Here is a 16,756-nt window from a genome sequence, read left to right as displayed (position 1 = left end):
CCTCCCCGCCCCGGACTTAAAGGACCAGCGCCCCTCCTCCTTAAAGGGCCAGCGCACCCTGGTTTTAAATCACGTGATGAGCCAGGATCGGTCCCGAATCCCTCCGGGCTGACCCCGCGGCCTCGCCTTCCCCAAAACTGCCCGAATTGTGCTGTTCCTCCCCCAAAGACCCCCAGCCCGGGGGCGCGTGGGTGGGTGGGTGTGTTGCATTTTATAATTCTAATTTATAATTGACTTCTGCCTTCGGTGGCAGCCCTCAGGAGGGACACGAAGGGACAGCTGGGGCCATCGTGGGGACGGCAGGGACACGGGAGAGCCCTCGTCCCTGAAACGTCCTCAGCTGGGGAGATTTGGGGTTTCCCTGAAAGGGTGTGGCTGAATATCTGACCCCCAATTTGCAGAAATCACCCCAAAACTGGCAGCGCTGACGGTCTGTCCCCAGCGACCTCACCAACACGGGGAAGCGGGAGCCCAAACCCCGGCAATTCCCCTCTCTTCTGCTAAAATCCGTGAGCTACATAAAAAAATGGGAAGCTTTGGTGGATTTCTTCATGTTTCCCTTTATTTTGGGGTGTCTGGTGGGGAGGAGGAGGAGGATGAAGAGGATGAATCCTTCCTCCGTCACAACACTCCGCTCCATCCCCTCCACGCTCCGTTTGCTTGCCTCCTTTACGTTAATTACAGGCTCAGCCCAGGATGCGAGGACGCAGCAGATCCCTTCCCAACCCGGATCCAAGCCTCAAATCCCATTTTTTGCTGAATTTTTGCACCTATTTTTTTTGCATCACGCTTTCGGTTTTCATGGCTGGTGTGGCCAGAGGCAAGAGCTGTTGCCTTGTCCCATCACTGTGGCACGACCGTGCCAGTGCAGGGACAGGTCCCCTTTGCTTGGGGGAAGCACACACACACACACACACCCGTTATTGTTATATTTATTAAATTTATTATTATTTATCTTCTATGCCAGGGTTCAACAAGGCTGGAAAGCCCCAGGGAGCAGCTGCTGGCGCCAGCACAGCCCTTCCTGGAGGCAGCCAAGAGCTTCAGGCAGAGGAACTGAAACCCAAAATCCCCTTCTTGCTTCTAGGGTCACCAAAGTGCCACCACCACGATGGCACCCAGCCTGTGTCACCCAGGAGCCACCACCCAGCCCCGGCTGCTGCACCCGAGGGGGCATTTGCTTTGGGTGCTGCTGGAAGAAGACCCCGTGGCCCCAAAAATGCCACAGTTGATGCCCGTGGGTCTCCAGAGAGCCCACTCAGGCAACCCACAAAGTCTTGGTGGGGTTGAACGCTCCCTGGTCCCCCCAGAAGTGCTTCTGCCCCAGCGATGAAGGTGCCCACATTGGCCCATGGGTGCACCGTCCTCCCATCAGAGCTGTACATCTGTCTGTCAGACCTGTACGTCCACCCATCAGATCTGTGTGTTCCTCATCAGATCTACATGTCTAGCCATCAGATCTGTACATCCACTCATCAGATTTACACAGCTACCCACCATATTATATATATATTTGTCTCCTTCCCACCAGTGCCATCCTCCCCAGATCCCATGATGATGGCAGCAAATGGGTCTGCAATGGCACCGGGCAGGTCCCCGGGGCCTGGCCCCATGGACGTGTCCCCATGGATGTCTCCCCGTTGATGTGTCCCCATGGATATCTCCCCATGGATGTCTCCCCGTTGATGTGTCCCCATGGATATCTCCCCATTGATGTCTCCCCATGGACGTGTCCCCATGGATGTCTCCCCGTTGATGTGTCCCCATGGATATCTCCCCATTGATGTCTCCCCATGGACGTGTCCCCATGGATGTCTCCCCGTTGATGTGTCCCCATGGATATCGCCCCATTGATGTCTCCCCATGGACGTGTCTCCATGGATGTCTCCCCGTTGACGTGTCCCGGTGGTTGAGGTGGCCCCCAACCACGTCTTCCTCCATAGAGGGTCAGGCCACCATCCCCGAGACCCGGGGGTCCCCAGGGCAGACCCCGTTGCCTCTGCCCATCCCCTGCCTGCAGTGGCTGTATCCCACCCCCGTCCCTGCCTCCTCACCCCCCCCCCCCATCTCCCTGCCCACAGTGTAGCCCTGCCGGGGGGACCCCGGCCCCGGTTCCCCCTGCCCACGGCTCGGCAGCCCCCCAGGAAAGGGACATTGATGCGGGGGCTCCCTCCTGCTGCACCCCAGGGTCCCCAAATCCCATAGCCGGGTGGGCAACAGGGTGTTTGGGGACAAGGGACCCCGTAATGCCACTCTGCTGTCCCCGTCCTAGGTGCCACCAGCAGCCTCTGGCCGGGTAACACACGAGGTGTGGGACACGAGTGGGGTGACACGCACGTCACCACACAGCTAGGGGGGCACCCCTCCCTCCCCAGCAGCCCCCCCCCCCCCCAGGTAAGCGGTACCACCGCCCTGCAGGGATGTCCTCGGGGATGCCACCGTCCCCATCAGCACCTGGCTCTGTCCCGGCTGCTGGTGTCCCCACCCCACGCGTGTCCCGGGAGGGGGTGGGTCCCTGCGGGCAGACCCTGGATGGCAGAACCGCCGGTGCCGCTCGGGGCTGGCGGTGCTGCGGAGGGGGTCCCGAGGGGACGGGGGGAGCCCCCCCTGTGACCGGGACACCGGGGAGCTGGGCGGGCGTGGGGCGGGGAGCGGCTGGGGTGGGAATGGGAGAGGGACAGGGACGGGGACACGGACGGGACGGGGACACGGACGGGGACAACCCCCCCCCCCCCCAGCACCGCGCCGGCCGCTCCACGCTGCGGGACGCGGGCAGGGGGCGTGGCCAGAAGCGATGGGGCGTGTCTACGGGGCGTGTCCACAGGCGGGGGTTAGAGGAGGGGCGTGTCTGTAGGCGGAGCGTGGCGGTGGGGGCGTGTCTATGGGCGGGGCCACCCCCTCCCAGCCGTCTGCAGCGCCGTGCAGACAGCGTGGGGCTTCGGCGGGCAACGGGGACCCCCCCAACCCGGGACCCCCATCCCCAAGCCACACACCCCCCCCGGGACCCCTATACCCCATCCCTGCACGGGGACCCTCCCATCCCCAGGCGGGGCACACCGGGAAGAAGCGGGGGGCCACCCTCCGCTCCGGAGCAGCACGCTTTATTTGGGGACTGAGGGTGCCTGGGGCGGGTTCGCCCCCCCCCGCCCCGGCTGCGGAACCGTGGGGGTCGGTTGTCCCCCAATGGGTGGGGGGACCGGGAGCCCCCCACAGCCCCCCCACCCATCCCTTGGGGCCCCAGCAGAGCCCCCCGCACCAAGCCACCGTGCACCCACCCTGCCGCCCCCCCCCCCAGCACCTCTCCTACCCACCCCCAGGTCCTTGCCCCCCTCCCTTTGCCTGCAACCCCGTCCCCGGAGCATCGCTGAAGCCCCAGTCCCCCCCAGACCCCCCCGTTCGGTGGAACCAGGGCCGCATCCTGCACCGGGGTCACACACGGATCCTCCGTGGGGCTGTGGGTGCCCTCAGGCACCGAGACCCTTCAGGTCACCCAAGGCCACCGTTGTTCCTCCTCCAGCTGCAGCTCCGGCCTCCTGGGCTGGACCCCGCACCGAGGGTGATGGGTGACAGTGAGCCGGGGCTGCGGGACCCCCCTCTGCCACCCACGGTGCCACCCACGTTGCATCCCAGCCTGGCTGCACCCCGCAGGGCAAGGAGCAGCGCCCTGATGTCCCCACACAGAGCTACTCCCATCCCTGTCCCCATCCTTATCCTCATCCTCATCCCTGTCCCCATCCTCATCCCAGCCCCCATCCTCATCCCCCTCTCCATCCTCATCCCTGTCCCCATCCTCATCCTCATCCCTGTCCCCATCCCATCCCCATCTTCATGCTTATCCCATCTTCATGCTTATCCCATCCTCATCCCATTCCCATCCTCATCCTCATCCCCATCTTCATCCCGTTCCCATCCTCATCCCCTTCCCATCCTCATGCCTGTCCTCATTCTCACCCCTGTCCTCATCCCCCTCCTCATCCCCATCTTCATCCCCATCTTCATCCTCATCCCATCCCCATCATCATCCTCATCCCATCCTCATTCCCATCCCCATCCTCATCCCCATCTCCATCCCAACTCCAGCTTCACAAAGGAGCCAGGAGCAGACCAGAAAACCCGTCCCCAACCAGAAGCCCCTGTTCCTAGCCGAATTAGGGGGGGGTCAGTCACCGGATGGACCCCCCTGTTCCGCAGCACCCACCTCGGCCCCTGCAGCACCGCCTCCCGCAGTGGCAGCAGACCAGGACCCCGATGGCCACCACGGCGAAGGCGGCAGTGAGGATGCACACCATCATGATCATATCCGGCTCGGCTTTTTTCGGGACCTCTGTGGAACGACATGGAGATGTGGGAACAGGAGCCAGACCCCCCCGCCCCCATGACATTTCCTGCCTCATGCCCCAGGCTGGGGAGAACCCCCAAAAGTGCCAGGGGGTGCAGAGCAAGGGGCACCAGGCACCACCCAGATGGGGAGAGGGACCGGTCCCAGTGATGGAGCAGGTGATGGAATGGGGGGGATCCTAAACTGGGTGGTGTCACCCACCCACCCACCACCCATCCCCCCGGCACAACCCCACTTACCTGCCATGGCGGGCTGCAGCACCAGGCTGCAAAGGAGCTGCGGCACGGTGTCGGTGTCACCGGCCACGTAGCAGGAATAATTCCCAAAATCGGGATCGCTGATGTTCCTCAGCAGCAGGGACACGCCGGCGTCCCCTGGCCCCATGGCACAGAAGGCGACTCTGCCCCTAAACCGGCTGTTCGGCTCCTCCGGTGGGTGCCAGCCCGGCTCCAGCGGTGGGTGCCAGCCCAGGCGGTGGCTGAGGATGGGGACGGGGTGGTGGGTGCCATCCTGCTGGGCGCAGGTGAGGGTGACCCCGCGCAGGTGTCCCCAGGGCTGGGTGCCGCAGGGCAGGCAGGCATCCTCGCCGACGGATGCCGTGACGGTGACGGGGTGCTGGTCTGCGGGAGGTTGGGGGGGGACACAGGACACAGTGGGGTCACCCTTCCCGCACTGGCCCCTCCAATTCCCCCAGGTGCCCCGGGATGGGGACACGGAGCTGGACAACCCCTGGGACAGGGGGATATGGGGTTCCTTGTTGGATCCCAGGTGCTGGAGGGGCATTGGGGATGGGGGGGAACACACTGGTGAGGATGATGCTGCTGGCACCAGGGTTTGAGCGGTGGCTCCTGCCAAGGCCAAGGCGATGCCAAGCAGCCGCCCGGTGAGTCACCAGCACCATGCCGGGAACTGTCCCCCCCTGCCTGCCCCTGCCTGCAGGCAGCTCCTGCCTGCAGCCCGGCCTCGCCCCACGCCTGTGGGGTCTCCCACACTGTTGTCCCCATGTTGGGGAGGAAAGGGGGTGCGGTGGGTGGGTCCCCGGGGGAGGGGGGGGGCTCTGCCTGGACGCCCCCCCAACCCGCTGCCGGTGGGTACCTGCCCGGGCAAGGAGGGGAGCCAGGGCCCAGAGCACCACGACGGGGACCAGCACCATCCTGCCGGCATCCGGACCCGCTACCTGGGCAGCACCCGGAGAAGACGGTCATGTCACGACACCAGTGGGTCACCCCGAAACCAGCCCCCCATGGTGAGGGAGGAGACCCTGGGGACATGCAGCCCACCCGGGGTGAGCAGGGAGCAGCGGGCAGGGCAGGGGCAGGCAGGGCACAGCTCGGGAAGGCAGGGGCCGGGGTGCTTATAGGGCAGGGCCTGGGGCATCTATAGGGCAGGGTCTGGGGCATCTATAGGGCAGGGCCTGGGCCATCTATAGGGCAGGGTGTGGGACAGCTATAGGGCAGAGTCTAGGAGTGGGCAGGGTCCGGGGCAGGGTCCAGCTGTAGGGCAGGGTCCAGAGTGGTTATAGGGCAGGGATTTGGGGTATCTATAGGGCAGGGGTCTGAGGTATCTATAGGGCAGGGGGCCGGGGCGGGTGTAGGGCAGGGCGGTGGGCAGCAGCCCCCGTTCCCCCCGGGATGCTCCGGGACCCGGCAGCCCACTCCCCCCCCCGTCCCCGTTCCCACCCGGGAATGTGGGGAACGACACCCCCCGCCCGGCCCCGCGCCCCTCACCGTAGCGTCCCGGCTGCCGCCCGCCGGCGCCGCACCGACCCCCGGGAGCCGCCCCGCCGCCCCCGCCCCGACCACACCCAGGCCCCGCCCCGCCCCGCCCCTCGCTGCGCTGGGAAGCCCCGGACGGAGCAGCCGCTGCACCCGGAGGGGCGGGGCTGGGATGGGCCTGTCCCCGCCCAGCTGTGCCCCGCCCAGCTGTGCCCCGCCCAGCTGTGCCCCACCCAGCTGTGCCCCATCCAGCTGTGACTCACCTAGCCGTGCCTCATCCAGCTGTGCTCCTGCCAGACCCAGCTGTGCCCCATCCAGCTGTGACTCACCTAGTCGTGCCCCGCCCAGCCGTGCCCCACCCCATCCAGCTGTGCCCCTCCCCGCCCACCCACGGGTGCAGCCGCCACCGCCCCACTCCTGCCCACGCGTGGGGTCTCGGGGCAGGGGAGAAGGGAGGGCGCTCGGTCAGAGACACCGAGGGGGCTCAGGGGGGGACGGGGGGGGTCCCCGTCGGGCCACGGGGTGACGTGGGCAGAGGTGGGGGCCGGGGGGGCCGCGGGCCTCTGAGAGACACGAGGACGGGGGGCCTGGGCGGCCCAGAGCGCCCGGTCACGCCTGGCTGCAAGAGTGCTGGGGGGGGCAAGGGGGGGAAGCCAAAGTCTGGAAGAGACGGGGAAGAGTTGTCGGTCTGGGGGAAGAGTTGTCGGTCTGGGGGGGTCGGCACAAAACACGGAGCGTTTCTGGAGTTGGGGGTGATAGGCGGGGTACGCGGTCATCACCTGCCTTGTGGGCTGTACGGAACACCGCCTGCTCCTGTACGGAACAGATAACGTAATATAACATTACATCACAACATAATGTAATACAGTATAATATAGTATAGTGGAATTAGAATAGATTAGATTAATACTACCTCTCTCTCTCCTACAGGTCACTACAAAGATACCACTAGGAGAGCAAGTATCTGTCTATCCATTACAAGAACAAAGCAAATATCTTTAGATTACAAGTTATTACAGAATTGCGGCTAGTGACATAAGTATATACAATACTTACAAAAACATACTATAGTAAGGTATTTTATATTACATACAAAATATATAATATTTATATTTTATATTATATCCGAAATATGGAATATTAATATATGGCAAGACATGACACGACATAACATGACATGACATAACATGACATGACGTGGCATAATATAATATAATATAACATAATAGAATTAGAATAGAACAATATTATATCCACCTGTATATATCTACTACAAGCCATTACAAAATTATCACGAGGAAAGTGATATATATATATATATACATATACATATATATACATACACTGTCCTAGTGGTAATCATATGTGTGTGTGTGTGTGTGTGTGTATATATATATAAAACCCCAAGACTAAAGCAAATACATCAACATTACAAGTCGTTACAGAATTCCCACCAGCGACGTAAGCGTATACTGAGGAACTCTTACCGGCATGCAGCTATAAATAAGTATAAATACCTGGACGTGGGATGTGAGGTGTCGCGGCACAACCCGCACCAACCCCAAAACCTTGGTGATGGCCAAAGGTCACTTCCAAGATGATCGGTGTCACCAAGTCGGCCAGGCGTCCCCACGAGGGTCCGTCTGTCCAGGAGACAGACCTCCTGTACGGAAGCTCCTGCAGAGAAGCTCGGTTTGGGTAGATAGGTCTGGTGGCCAAGACCATGGCTGTCTACCCACTGGGGTCAGTGGCAAACCCTGAGCAAGGATGGCTCCCGGGGCCATGCTGCTGAATGGCATTTATGTCATATTTGATTTGTTTAGATTCGTTAGTGGAAAACCAACGAGGAGAGTCCACGCGCTAACTATGGACAAGGTGACGGTTGTGTTGGAAGTTAAATATTAAATTTTTAGACAAGGACCAAGACGTGCCATGGTGCAGGCATCTGCCCACCGTGGGGATGGGATCTTGTAGGCGTTGGTGCCACCAAGCCAGCACCACCAGGGTCTTCAGGTGGCGGGCCACCACCTTTGCCCAAGGTCATCATGGTGTTGGCCAACTGAGCACCATGGGTTGGAAGAGCAACTGAATTTCATCAAAGACTTAATTGGATTGACCAAAAGGGATCGTGATCTGTACAGCCAGGTATATCTTCTGGGCCATGCGTGTCCCAATCATCATCAGTGCTTCAGCCAACCATTACTCTGTAAACTGGTGAAAATTGGGACCGGTTAAATTATGGTATCTTTGCCAATTCATATTATTAACATGCGTGTCAGCTGCCAAAATTCCAGATTATAAAAAATACCATTTGTAATCTGGGATTAATTATTAGACGTCCATGAGGTAGGTGTCCAGGTGAGGATCATTAGGAGCTAGTATTTGTTTGTCCTGTTTAAACTGGGTGTGATCACAATGCGGAATATAATTATCACGGCTCCTCTTCCCCGCCCAGGCTGAATTTGTGCCTCGGAGTGTTGTAATGCTTCAAAAGGCTGCGGTCAATAATTTGGGGTGCTGGGGAGTAATTGTCCCAAATGAGGTGGATACCAGGATGCTTTGGGGGCAGGTTCTGCTGACAACCCAAATTTGTCATCTAACGGTGGTGAAGCAACCCAACAACCTGATTCATTACCCACCGGAGAAATCACGTTCATAAACTGAACAATGCAATTGCCGTCCCAGCCTTGGGAGAAGGGAATGAGCATTATTGTCATTGCTAGATGTGACCTAATCATTATACCATAATGATTATGAGAGGGAAAGGAAATTTAAGGAGTTTTCCCCCCAAACCCTTCTTAATCTGGTACTCCTCATTGCCCACACGTTGGTTTTGAATCCAGGCTAATTGCCAAACAAGCAATCGGGATGAGGAATAAGGTTAAACCAAGGATCCAGGGAAGACCTGAGTAACAGGCAGTTTGGCTCTCCACCGCTCAGAAATGAGAGGTTTGTTTCCCTGATGGTTGACCCACTTCCACGTGGAGCTTCAAAGAGGTATTTGGAAGGACAATAGTCTTTTTGCAGATGGTTAACCTGGACAGTTTGTCCAACAGACAACTGATGATCATTTACACCTGAAGCTGAGGTTACGCCATGGTTGCCATCAAAAGCTTTCCAGATCGGACGATGAAAACCAGTCCAACAGGGAAGGACCTAGTAGAGGTTTATCCCATGGTGACCACCATGATGGGGAACATTGCCACTCCAAGGTTGACCCAAACCATACAGAAGCTCATTGGGCTTTACTGGGAGCTCGTTGCCACGATCATCCTTCTTCTGCAAGTCCTCTACGTATGTGTTGTAGGGCCATGGCCTGATATTGTAAAACATTGCGTATCCAGAAATGAGGTGCCTTGTCACGAGTACCTGTCCATCCCCGTCCTCAGAAGCTGCACTTCTGCAGGTGGACAATTATAAGGAAGCCTGGGACTTGGCCTTGCCAGGATTCTCCAAGTCCTGAAGTTCCCAGGACTTGTAGGAGCTCCTTCTCATTGAAGGGTGACCTCAACTTGGGTGTCTGCTGTGAGGTGTGGGGGGGAACGCGCCGCCTGCCAGGTTACACCAAAAAATCAAACCATTGGGTTGGATCCCCATCATTCACCTTCAGGGGTGGAGACCCCCTTCCCTTCCAGGTGGGCTGGGATGTGGTTACACCTTCTTCAGACCTTACTGGAGGAATCCCCTCCTGTTAAAATGTCATCTAGATGTTGATATACCATCACCCCCTGGTTCTGGTGGGATTTGTTGGGCTCACGGATGGGGAATTTACGCAGGGAATGAGTTTGCTGAATAATATCCCCTCGTTCTCCATCCTGAATAAGAGCAGTCATGGCCAGAGTGGCTTCAGGGCCAACATGACCTTGTCCTACATGAGTCACTGGTGGGTACAGCCTGTGATAGAAAGGCAGTAGACTGCTCGGTCGGTGTTTTATCCATAGAGACCATGGGGTTTTGAATCTGAGGGTTTGCCACCCAAGTAGTGCCCAATGAACTTATGGTCTGGGATTTTAATATATCCATGCTTAATATATTTATAATAGATAATACATTGCACGGGTCCCATAGCTTCTGCGTGCGGGGAGCCGGTCTGACCGGCCTGTCCCCAACCCTATTCCTCCAGGAGATCCCATAAACAGCTCTGGTTTGGGTCTCACTCCTCTCTGCTGGGGTCTTTTTGTGCCAGATCACTTGGTTTTAAGAGGGGGGCTTCAGTCTCCTACCAGAGTTGGTATTTGTACAAAATTTATACCAAATTTGGGTCTGAACCAGCCCCACATCAGTGTTTGGAGCTGGAGTGCAGGACCAGAGGCAAATCAGTCCTGGGAAAAGGGGGGTGTCCGGCTCATGGCGGGTCCCCGGTGGGATATTGGGGTCTGGATTTGACCCTTTCCCATCGATGCATCCAGCCAGAAACACCAACAGCAGCAGCAGAGGAGCTGGAGGATTAAACCCCCCCTGTGCTGGCTGCTTTGCACCGGACAGCAAAGTCAGCAGGGCCAGGGATTTCGGTGCTGTGCCGGCGGCCAGGCTGTGGAAATACCCGGCCCCGGTCCCCACCGTGGGGGTGTGTGCCGGGGTGGGGGGGACACGAGAGAGGCAGGAAAATGAGCATCCCCCCCAGTCGGGGGGTTCCGCTTGCTCCCCATTCATACCTCGAGCTGAAGCTTCATCCCCGCGGGCAGGGGGTAAAGCAGAGCCAAAGCCCCTTCCCACGGGATTCAGGGTCACATCCTGACCACGGCACAAACCCAGCAGGGATCCTGGGAACGGGGCAGCCACGGGAGAGGGAGAAGCTCCCGGTCACCATGCCGCTGCGGCAGCTCTTTTCCCGCTGATCCGCAGGTTTGCTGATCCTCCCAACTCCGGGTATTCAGAGAGGGGTCAAAAAAAGGTCTGAATTACCCCAAAGTGACCCCGTTTGGTGGAAGATCCCGTCTCTCCGACCACGGAAGGTGCCGGAGCTCTGTACACGGGTGGGAGAGATCAGGCTAGAAGCGCTCAGCGCCGCCTGAGCGTCCTGCCACACTCCTCTCTTCTTCCCGGGGTTGTCCCACCCCGGGTCTCGTTATCTCCCCCCAGTTTTCGGTGGGATAAGGGCTCTGGGGGGGGGCAGGTCCCGTGGGTCAGCCCCTTCTCTAAAATAAGACAAGTCTCTGTGGGGCTGAGGCCATGGGAAAGGGGGTTCGGGACAGCCCTGGGGGGCTTGTGGGACTCCGTGGGTGGTCAATGCTGGATGGTGTGGAGTTATCCCATGGCGGGGGGGGGACACAAGGGGACCCCGGGGTGTGGGAACAGAGGTGGGAAGGGGTAGTGGGATCACCCTGGGTTGGGCTGTTGGGACCAGTGGGAATAATGGGGGCACGCTGGGCCAGGCTGGGATGGGGGTGATGGGAGTGGGGGGCGATGGGACCCCAAAGGGATGGGGTAATGGGAGTGGGGGGCGATGGGACCCCAGTGAGACGGGCTGATGGGACTGGGGGTGTGCTGGGACCCCAAAGAGTCAGTGTAATGGGAATGGGGGGTGCTGGGACCCCAAAGGGTCGGTGTAATGGGAATGGGGGGGTGCTGGGACCCCAAAGGGTCAGTGTAACGGGAATGGGGGGGTGCTGGGACCCCAAAGGGTCGGTGTAATGGGAATGGGGGGTGCTGGGACCCCAAAGGGTCGGTGTAATGGGAATGGGGGGGTGCTGGGACCCCAAAGAGTCAGTGTAATGGGAATGGGGGGTGCTGGGACCCTAAAGGGTCGGTGTAATGGGAATGGGGGGTGCTGGGACCCCAAAGAGTCAGTGTAATGGGACTGGGGGGCAATAGGACCCCACAGGGAGGGGGTAATGGGAGTGGGGGGTGCTGGGACCCCAAAGGTGGGGGTAATGGGACTGGGGGGGGGACGACACACACGATGGGAGTGTGGGGGTGATGGGACCCCAAAGGGACGCGCTGACGGGACTGGGGGGTGCTGGGACCCCGGTGGGATGGTGTAATGGGACTGGGGGTGGGGAGCGATGGGACACCCCCCCCCCCCCCCAGACTGGGCTATGGGGGACTGGGGTGACTGGTCCCAGCACACACCCGGGGTACCACGACCTGGGGGGACGGGACGCCCCCCCGGCCGGGCTAACGGGAGCAGCTGGGGGGCGATCGACCCCCAGCTGCTCCCGTTAGCCCGGCCGGGGGGGGGTGGGTGGCCCGTGGGCTCCTTCCCGCCGCGGCGGGCGCGTCCCTTCCGCGTGTGTGGGGGGGTGGGTGGGTGGAAGCACCCACCCGGACCTCTTTTACCGTAGCACACCCCCCCGGAAGGCGCAAGGGGACGGTTCCGGGTGGGAGACTTGACGACCCCCGTTTAGAAAAAAAAGCCGATCCGGGCGGGATACGCGAACAGGGCCGAAACGAGAAGGGGACGGAGGAGGGGTGTGAGGGCGGCGAGGAAAAGAGGGGTGAAGGGAGGGAGGAAAAGAGCGAAAAGGGAAGCGGAACGCGGACGGCGGAGGGAGCGTGTTTCCGGGGGGGACGGTTCTGTCAGGTTACACCGCCCCGTCCCGGTACCGGAGGAGATGGCGGCGGGCGGCAACGGCGGGCGGTGCTGAGGCGGGGCGGGCGGGGAGGGGGGGTGGCCGTGGCGGCGGTGGAGGAGGAGGAAAGAACAAGCCATGGAAGGCGGCGGGGGCAAACCCAGCCTGCAGGTGGTTTACCAGGCCGTGCAGGCGCTTTACCACGACCCCGACCCGAGCGGCAAGGAGCGGGCGAGCTGCTGGCTGGGCGAGCTTCAGCGATCGGTGAGGCCTGCCGGGGGGCGAGGGGCTCCCTCCTCCTCCTCCTCCTCCTCCTCCTCCTTCTCCGCCTCCTCCTCCTCCTCCTCCTCCCCTTCCTCCTCCAACCCCTCGGAGCTCGGTCGCGTCTCCTCGGCGGCCGGTGCCCGGCGGGGAGGCCCGGTTCCGCCGTGGGCCCGTTCCCCCGGGGCTCCATCCGAAGGGCAGCGGGGTTGTTTGTTGTTGTTGTTGTTGTTGTTGGTTGTTGTTGTTGGGGGGGTTTGTTGGGGTAACGCCGCCCTCCCAGACGTTTTGGGAAGCCCCAGGCCCGGCCCTTTTGTCAGCTCCTTCGGTGGGTTTTTTTTTTCTTATTAATAACAGGAAAGACCAGCTGAGACGTTTGGCACAGCCCTCATGGTGGCCGGGAAGGAGGAAACGGCGCCGGGAGGTGTTGGGAGGTGGGGAATTGGAGGGGGGGGCTCACCCCGACCTTCTCCCGCCGCCTGAGGTGAGGGAGCTGGTGGGCATCCCACGGCAGAGCCAGGCGGCGGGAGAGGCCGAAGGCGTCGGAAGGGATCGGCGACAGAGCCACGGCCTCAATCCTCCCTTCCGAAGTCTGTAAGCCACCTATGGCGAGCTCCTTCTCCCCCAAACTTTAGCCTTAAGACTAAATTGGGGAGGCAGTGCATGTTTTCCAGCCTCACCTTGTCTTGCTGGAAACAGATTTGTTCCCTCTGGGTTTCAAAGCTGGGGGTGACTTTGTTGTCTTCCCTTTCCAAAGCCTCTTGTCTCTCCTTGTCATCTTTTGTACCGGCGCATCACTCCGTGCCTGGCTCCTGTGCACTTTGAGGCACTGTGGCATGTAGTTTTCCCCCTCTGCTCTTCCCCTAAAATCTTTGGTGGCTGCTGATGCTTTCCCAGGAGAAGTCTGATTAGTTTTAGCTCACGGGCTGTCACTTCTGGAGGAGCGAGTCTCCTGCCCGCCTCGCTGGTCTTTTGATCTCAAAGCCTGAATCCCGTGGAGTGGAACAGAGAGTTCCCCTCCTCGGGTCCCTCAGTGCCCCCCCCCCTCCAAAACAGGCTTTGCAGATCTCCCTTCAGCTCCATCAGCTTCCCACTGGCTGGTACATCTTGAGAGCATTTGTTACCACAAACTCATGTTTCCTTCCCCCCTTTCTTTTTATTTACTTGAGCGCGCCACGCAGAGTTACATCCCTGGTTACCACGAGAGTTTGCAGCAGCGTTTGTTTCTGCAGCTATTCTGCTAAGCAAGGAAAAACGCATCAGTCAGATGTCTGTGTTTTTAGACAGCCACTCCTTGTTTGGCCCCTGACCTGGGAAGGGGGCTTCACACTTTGGAAAGCACCCGGGGAGAATTTGGGTTCTGTGAAGGGGCCCAGTGCCGATCAGCAGCGGGTCCAAGCCCACAGCAGTTCTTTGGTGGGTCTGAGCACCACTGGCTGTGGTTATGCCCATATGAAGATCTCGTTTCAGTTGAAAGAAGGAGATTATTATTTCAGAGATGATTCCTGTTCCGGGAACAACCCAAATCTGTGGTCGCAGCAGCGGGTGCTCAGGGTTTGCTGGGTGAGGCCTGCCTGCTGAGTCCCTGCCTGGGGCAGAGAGCCAAGAGCTGTCTGAGGACCCCGACTTCTGAGTATGAGGGGAGTTAACAATGGCGCAATTAATGCGGATCCGTTGGTGGGGTAGATAACCATTTCACAATGTGCTTAGAGGAGCTCCTGGTCAGCCTTCGGGGCGGAGTGGAGAATCAGGGATGGGTGAAGGATGTAGTGGGATGAAGAAGATGGATTTCACCCGTACTCTGTGCCGGACGGGAGGCTGAAGGTGGTTCTTCTGCATCAGAGGTCTGCAGGCTGCTCTTTGGCCGCCCACGCGTGGTACAAACTGCCCCATCCAAAGGAGAGCTTGAAGTATTTGAGACTTACTTCTAATTTTTAAGTACCCCGACCACCTGTAAGGATGGGATCTCTCTGCCTATGAAAAGTCTTGGGGTTTCTTTTGCTCCGCTGTGGTTTCTTTGGGCTCTTATCTGTGTTGTCCAGGTTGTTTTTAATAGAAATCACAGGTGCCCTTAGGTGGTTTTAACCTTTGTGTTCCTACAAGGCATCTCTCTGCACTGCTCCCCTCGACTGGCTCCGACTGTCGCATAGTCTCCCGTGTCAGTTTCTCTGCGCGGCTCCTTTTGTCCTGCGCACAGATAAGTGCCTGTGAAGCACCTCGGCTCTTGTACCAGAAAACAAAGGGGATCCCTTTGCTTTTCAGAGAGGCGTATCTCTCCTATCTCTTCTCAAGAGAAATGCCTTCAGAAATCCCATTCCAGCTCTGGACTGACTCTGTTGTATGTACAAGGGTGTTTTAAACGCAAGTGGTGAGCTAGCTCAACTCCACGTTAACAGCATTTCTGCTTCTCGCTTTTTATTTGTGCTTATTTGGCCTGATCCTTTCAGAGATTTATTTGCCGGGTCTAAGGATTAATTCCAGTTATTTTCCAGGCCTTTGAATGCTCTGGGGCACACAGCCTGATTTCATTCAGCATGTTCAGCTTGGTTAAACTACTCTTTATTGAGTTTAAACTTTCAGGCACAAGCCGGAGGAAGGTGAGCACTTTTGATAGTGTTAAGGCCATAACAGATAACAAATTTGACTTGCTCAAGGCCTGGGGGCTGTCCAGCCCCCTTGTTCTCCTTGAGAGAAGATAACGACTGCTCAGAGAGGTGATCTTGCGAGCTCTGCAGCAATGGTTGATGAGGCAGCCTGGAGTGAGACGAGCATCTCCATCTCATCATGTCAGCGTGCCAGTGTACGTGATCTTAACCCCATGGTAAGTGGGAGCCCACAGCTGCTGTGGGGTACGAGCATGCCCTGGCTGTGGTAAAACTGCCTGGTAGTTTTACTGATGGGTATGGGGATGATATTAAGCTGCTTCTTAGCAACTTCTCCCTGCAGGTACGATGTTGTCCGATCCCTGTGCCTAAATGAAAGCTTGTGATAAAAGTATTGCGTGTAATTGAGGGTGTAAAGCTGCAGGTAGCTGATGGCTGAAGTCTCATTTAATGTGATTTTTTTCATAAAGAAGATAACGGAAGCTTCGGCTGCTTCTTTATGAGACAGGGTGGGGGAATTATGCTTAACAAGCAGTGCTAGCTCTGTGCCCGTCACTGGTGGTGTGTGCTCGGCGTGGCGTGGTGCTGTAGGATTAGCGCTGCCTGTGGCAAAGTGGAGTTTAAAAGCAGGAAACTATTCGTGCACGTGTCATGGAGTATGGTAAGAGGATTTGGGACATGCCAGTCAGAAGTTTTTTGCTCATTGATGGTCGCAGGACATGCGCTGGAGCAAGTGCCTGGAAGGTACGTTGGAAAGTAAAGGTCTTTCTGCTTCCTTTTTTTTTTTTTTTTTTTTTGTGCACTGAACTTAGATGTTTAAGTAGCTGCATTCCTCTGTACTCGTGAAGGCAAACATAAATTGCAGCCTTAGCTGTAGTAGGAACCAGCTGGCTTGCTTTCAGGTTGGAAGACCATTCCTGAAATTAAGGCCTTTCCTCCTAATGCAACTCATTAGCAGTTGCAGCAGGCACTGTTGAAGATGCAAGTACTCTTATACCTCTGGTTTTTACATTTATGAATATAGAGAGTTTATGAGGGTATAATATGGAGGTTATTCTGCCACCCTCTGTCCTTAGAGCTCTGTGTCCTCCCTCCCATGGCAGAGGAGGGAGCTGAGGTGGCAGCAGCGAGCGAGCGTCCTGCCCGTGGCTGCAGCGAGTGGCAGGGGCAGAAGGCTGCTCATGGGACGTGCACGTTGGGCTGTAGCTTTTAGGGGAAGATTGAAAACCAAAACTCCTTTGCCATCTTTCTGCGCCCTTCATCCCTTCTTCTCTCTCTTTAACAACGTTTTCCTGAGATGTGGTGTGCAAGGCATCAGCTTTACTG

General features: G+C 58.2%; 2 protein-coding genes across 3 annotated transcripts in view; one reads left to right on the top strand and one right to left on the bottom strand.

Moving 5' to 3' along the window:
• Positions 1-3,351: 3,351 nt before the first annotated feature.
• LOC126044402 (uncharacterized) lies at positions 3,352-6,119 on the bottom strand. The gene is made up of 5 exons (XM_049814011.1): positions 6,067-6,119; positions 5,435-5,516; positions 4,579-4,959; positions 4,199-4,324; positions 3,352-3,538 (listed from the first exon to the last, which is right to left on the bottom strand). The coding sequence occupies exons 2-5, from the start codon at positions 5,490-5,492 to the stop codon at positions 3,465-3,467; spliced, it is 639 nt and encodes a 212-aa protein (XP_049669968.1). The 5' UTR covers positions 5,493-5,516; positions 6,067-6,119; the 3' UTR covers positions 3,352-3,464.
• A 6,533-nt stretch (positions 6,120-12,652) lies between these two features.
• Positions 12,653-16,756, top strand: part of TNPO3 (transportin 3) — a 42,841-nt gene continuing 38,737 nt past the window's right edge. Inside the window, exon 1 of one of the 2 annotated variants that reach the window (XM_049813718.1) lies at positions 12,653-12,830. In XM_049813718.1, coding sequence (XP_049669675.1) covers positions 12,705-12,830 — 126 coding nt within the window. In that variant the 5' untranslated portion in view covers positions 12,653-12,704. Of the gene's footprint in view, positions 12,831-15,081; positions 15,649-16,756 lie in introns of those variants that run through there. The other variant, XM_049813719.1, reaches the window with a different exon arrangement.

Source organism: Accipiter gentilis, chromosome 11, assembly GCF_929443795.1.
Source record: "Accipiter gentilis chromosome 11, bAccGen1.1, whole genome shotgun sequence".
NCBI classification, from domain to species: Eukaryota; Metazoa; Chordata; class Aves; order Accipitriformes; family Accipitridae; genus Astur; species Astur gentilis.
This window is presented reverse-complemented; position numbering and strand designations above follow the sequence as displayed.

Bases quoted from the DNA above. Each gene is read 5' to 3' on its own strand.
- LOC126044402 (XM_049814011.1), bottom strand. From the start codon at position 5,492: ATGGTGCTGGTCCCCGTCGTGGTGCTCTGGGCCCTGGCTCCCCTCCTT. The intron at 4,960-5,434 runs GTACCCACCGGC...AACCTCCCGCAG, and splicing joins TCCCCTCCTTGCCCGGGCAG to ACCAGCACCCCGTCACCGTC. The intron at 4,325-4,578 runs GTAAGTGGGGTT...GTCGTTCCACAG, and splicing joins GCTGCAGCCCGCCATGGCAG to AGGTCCCGAAAAAAGCCGAG.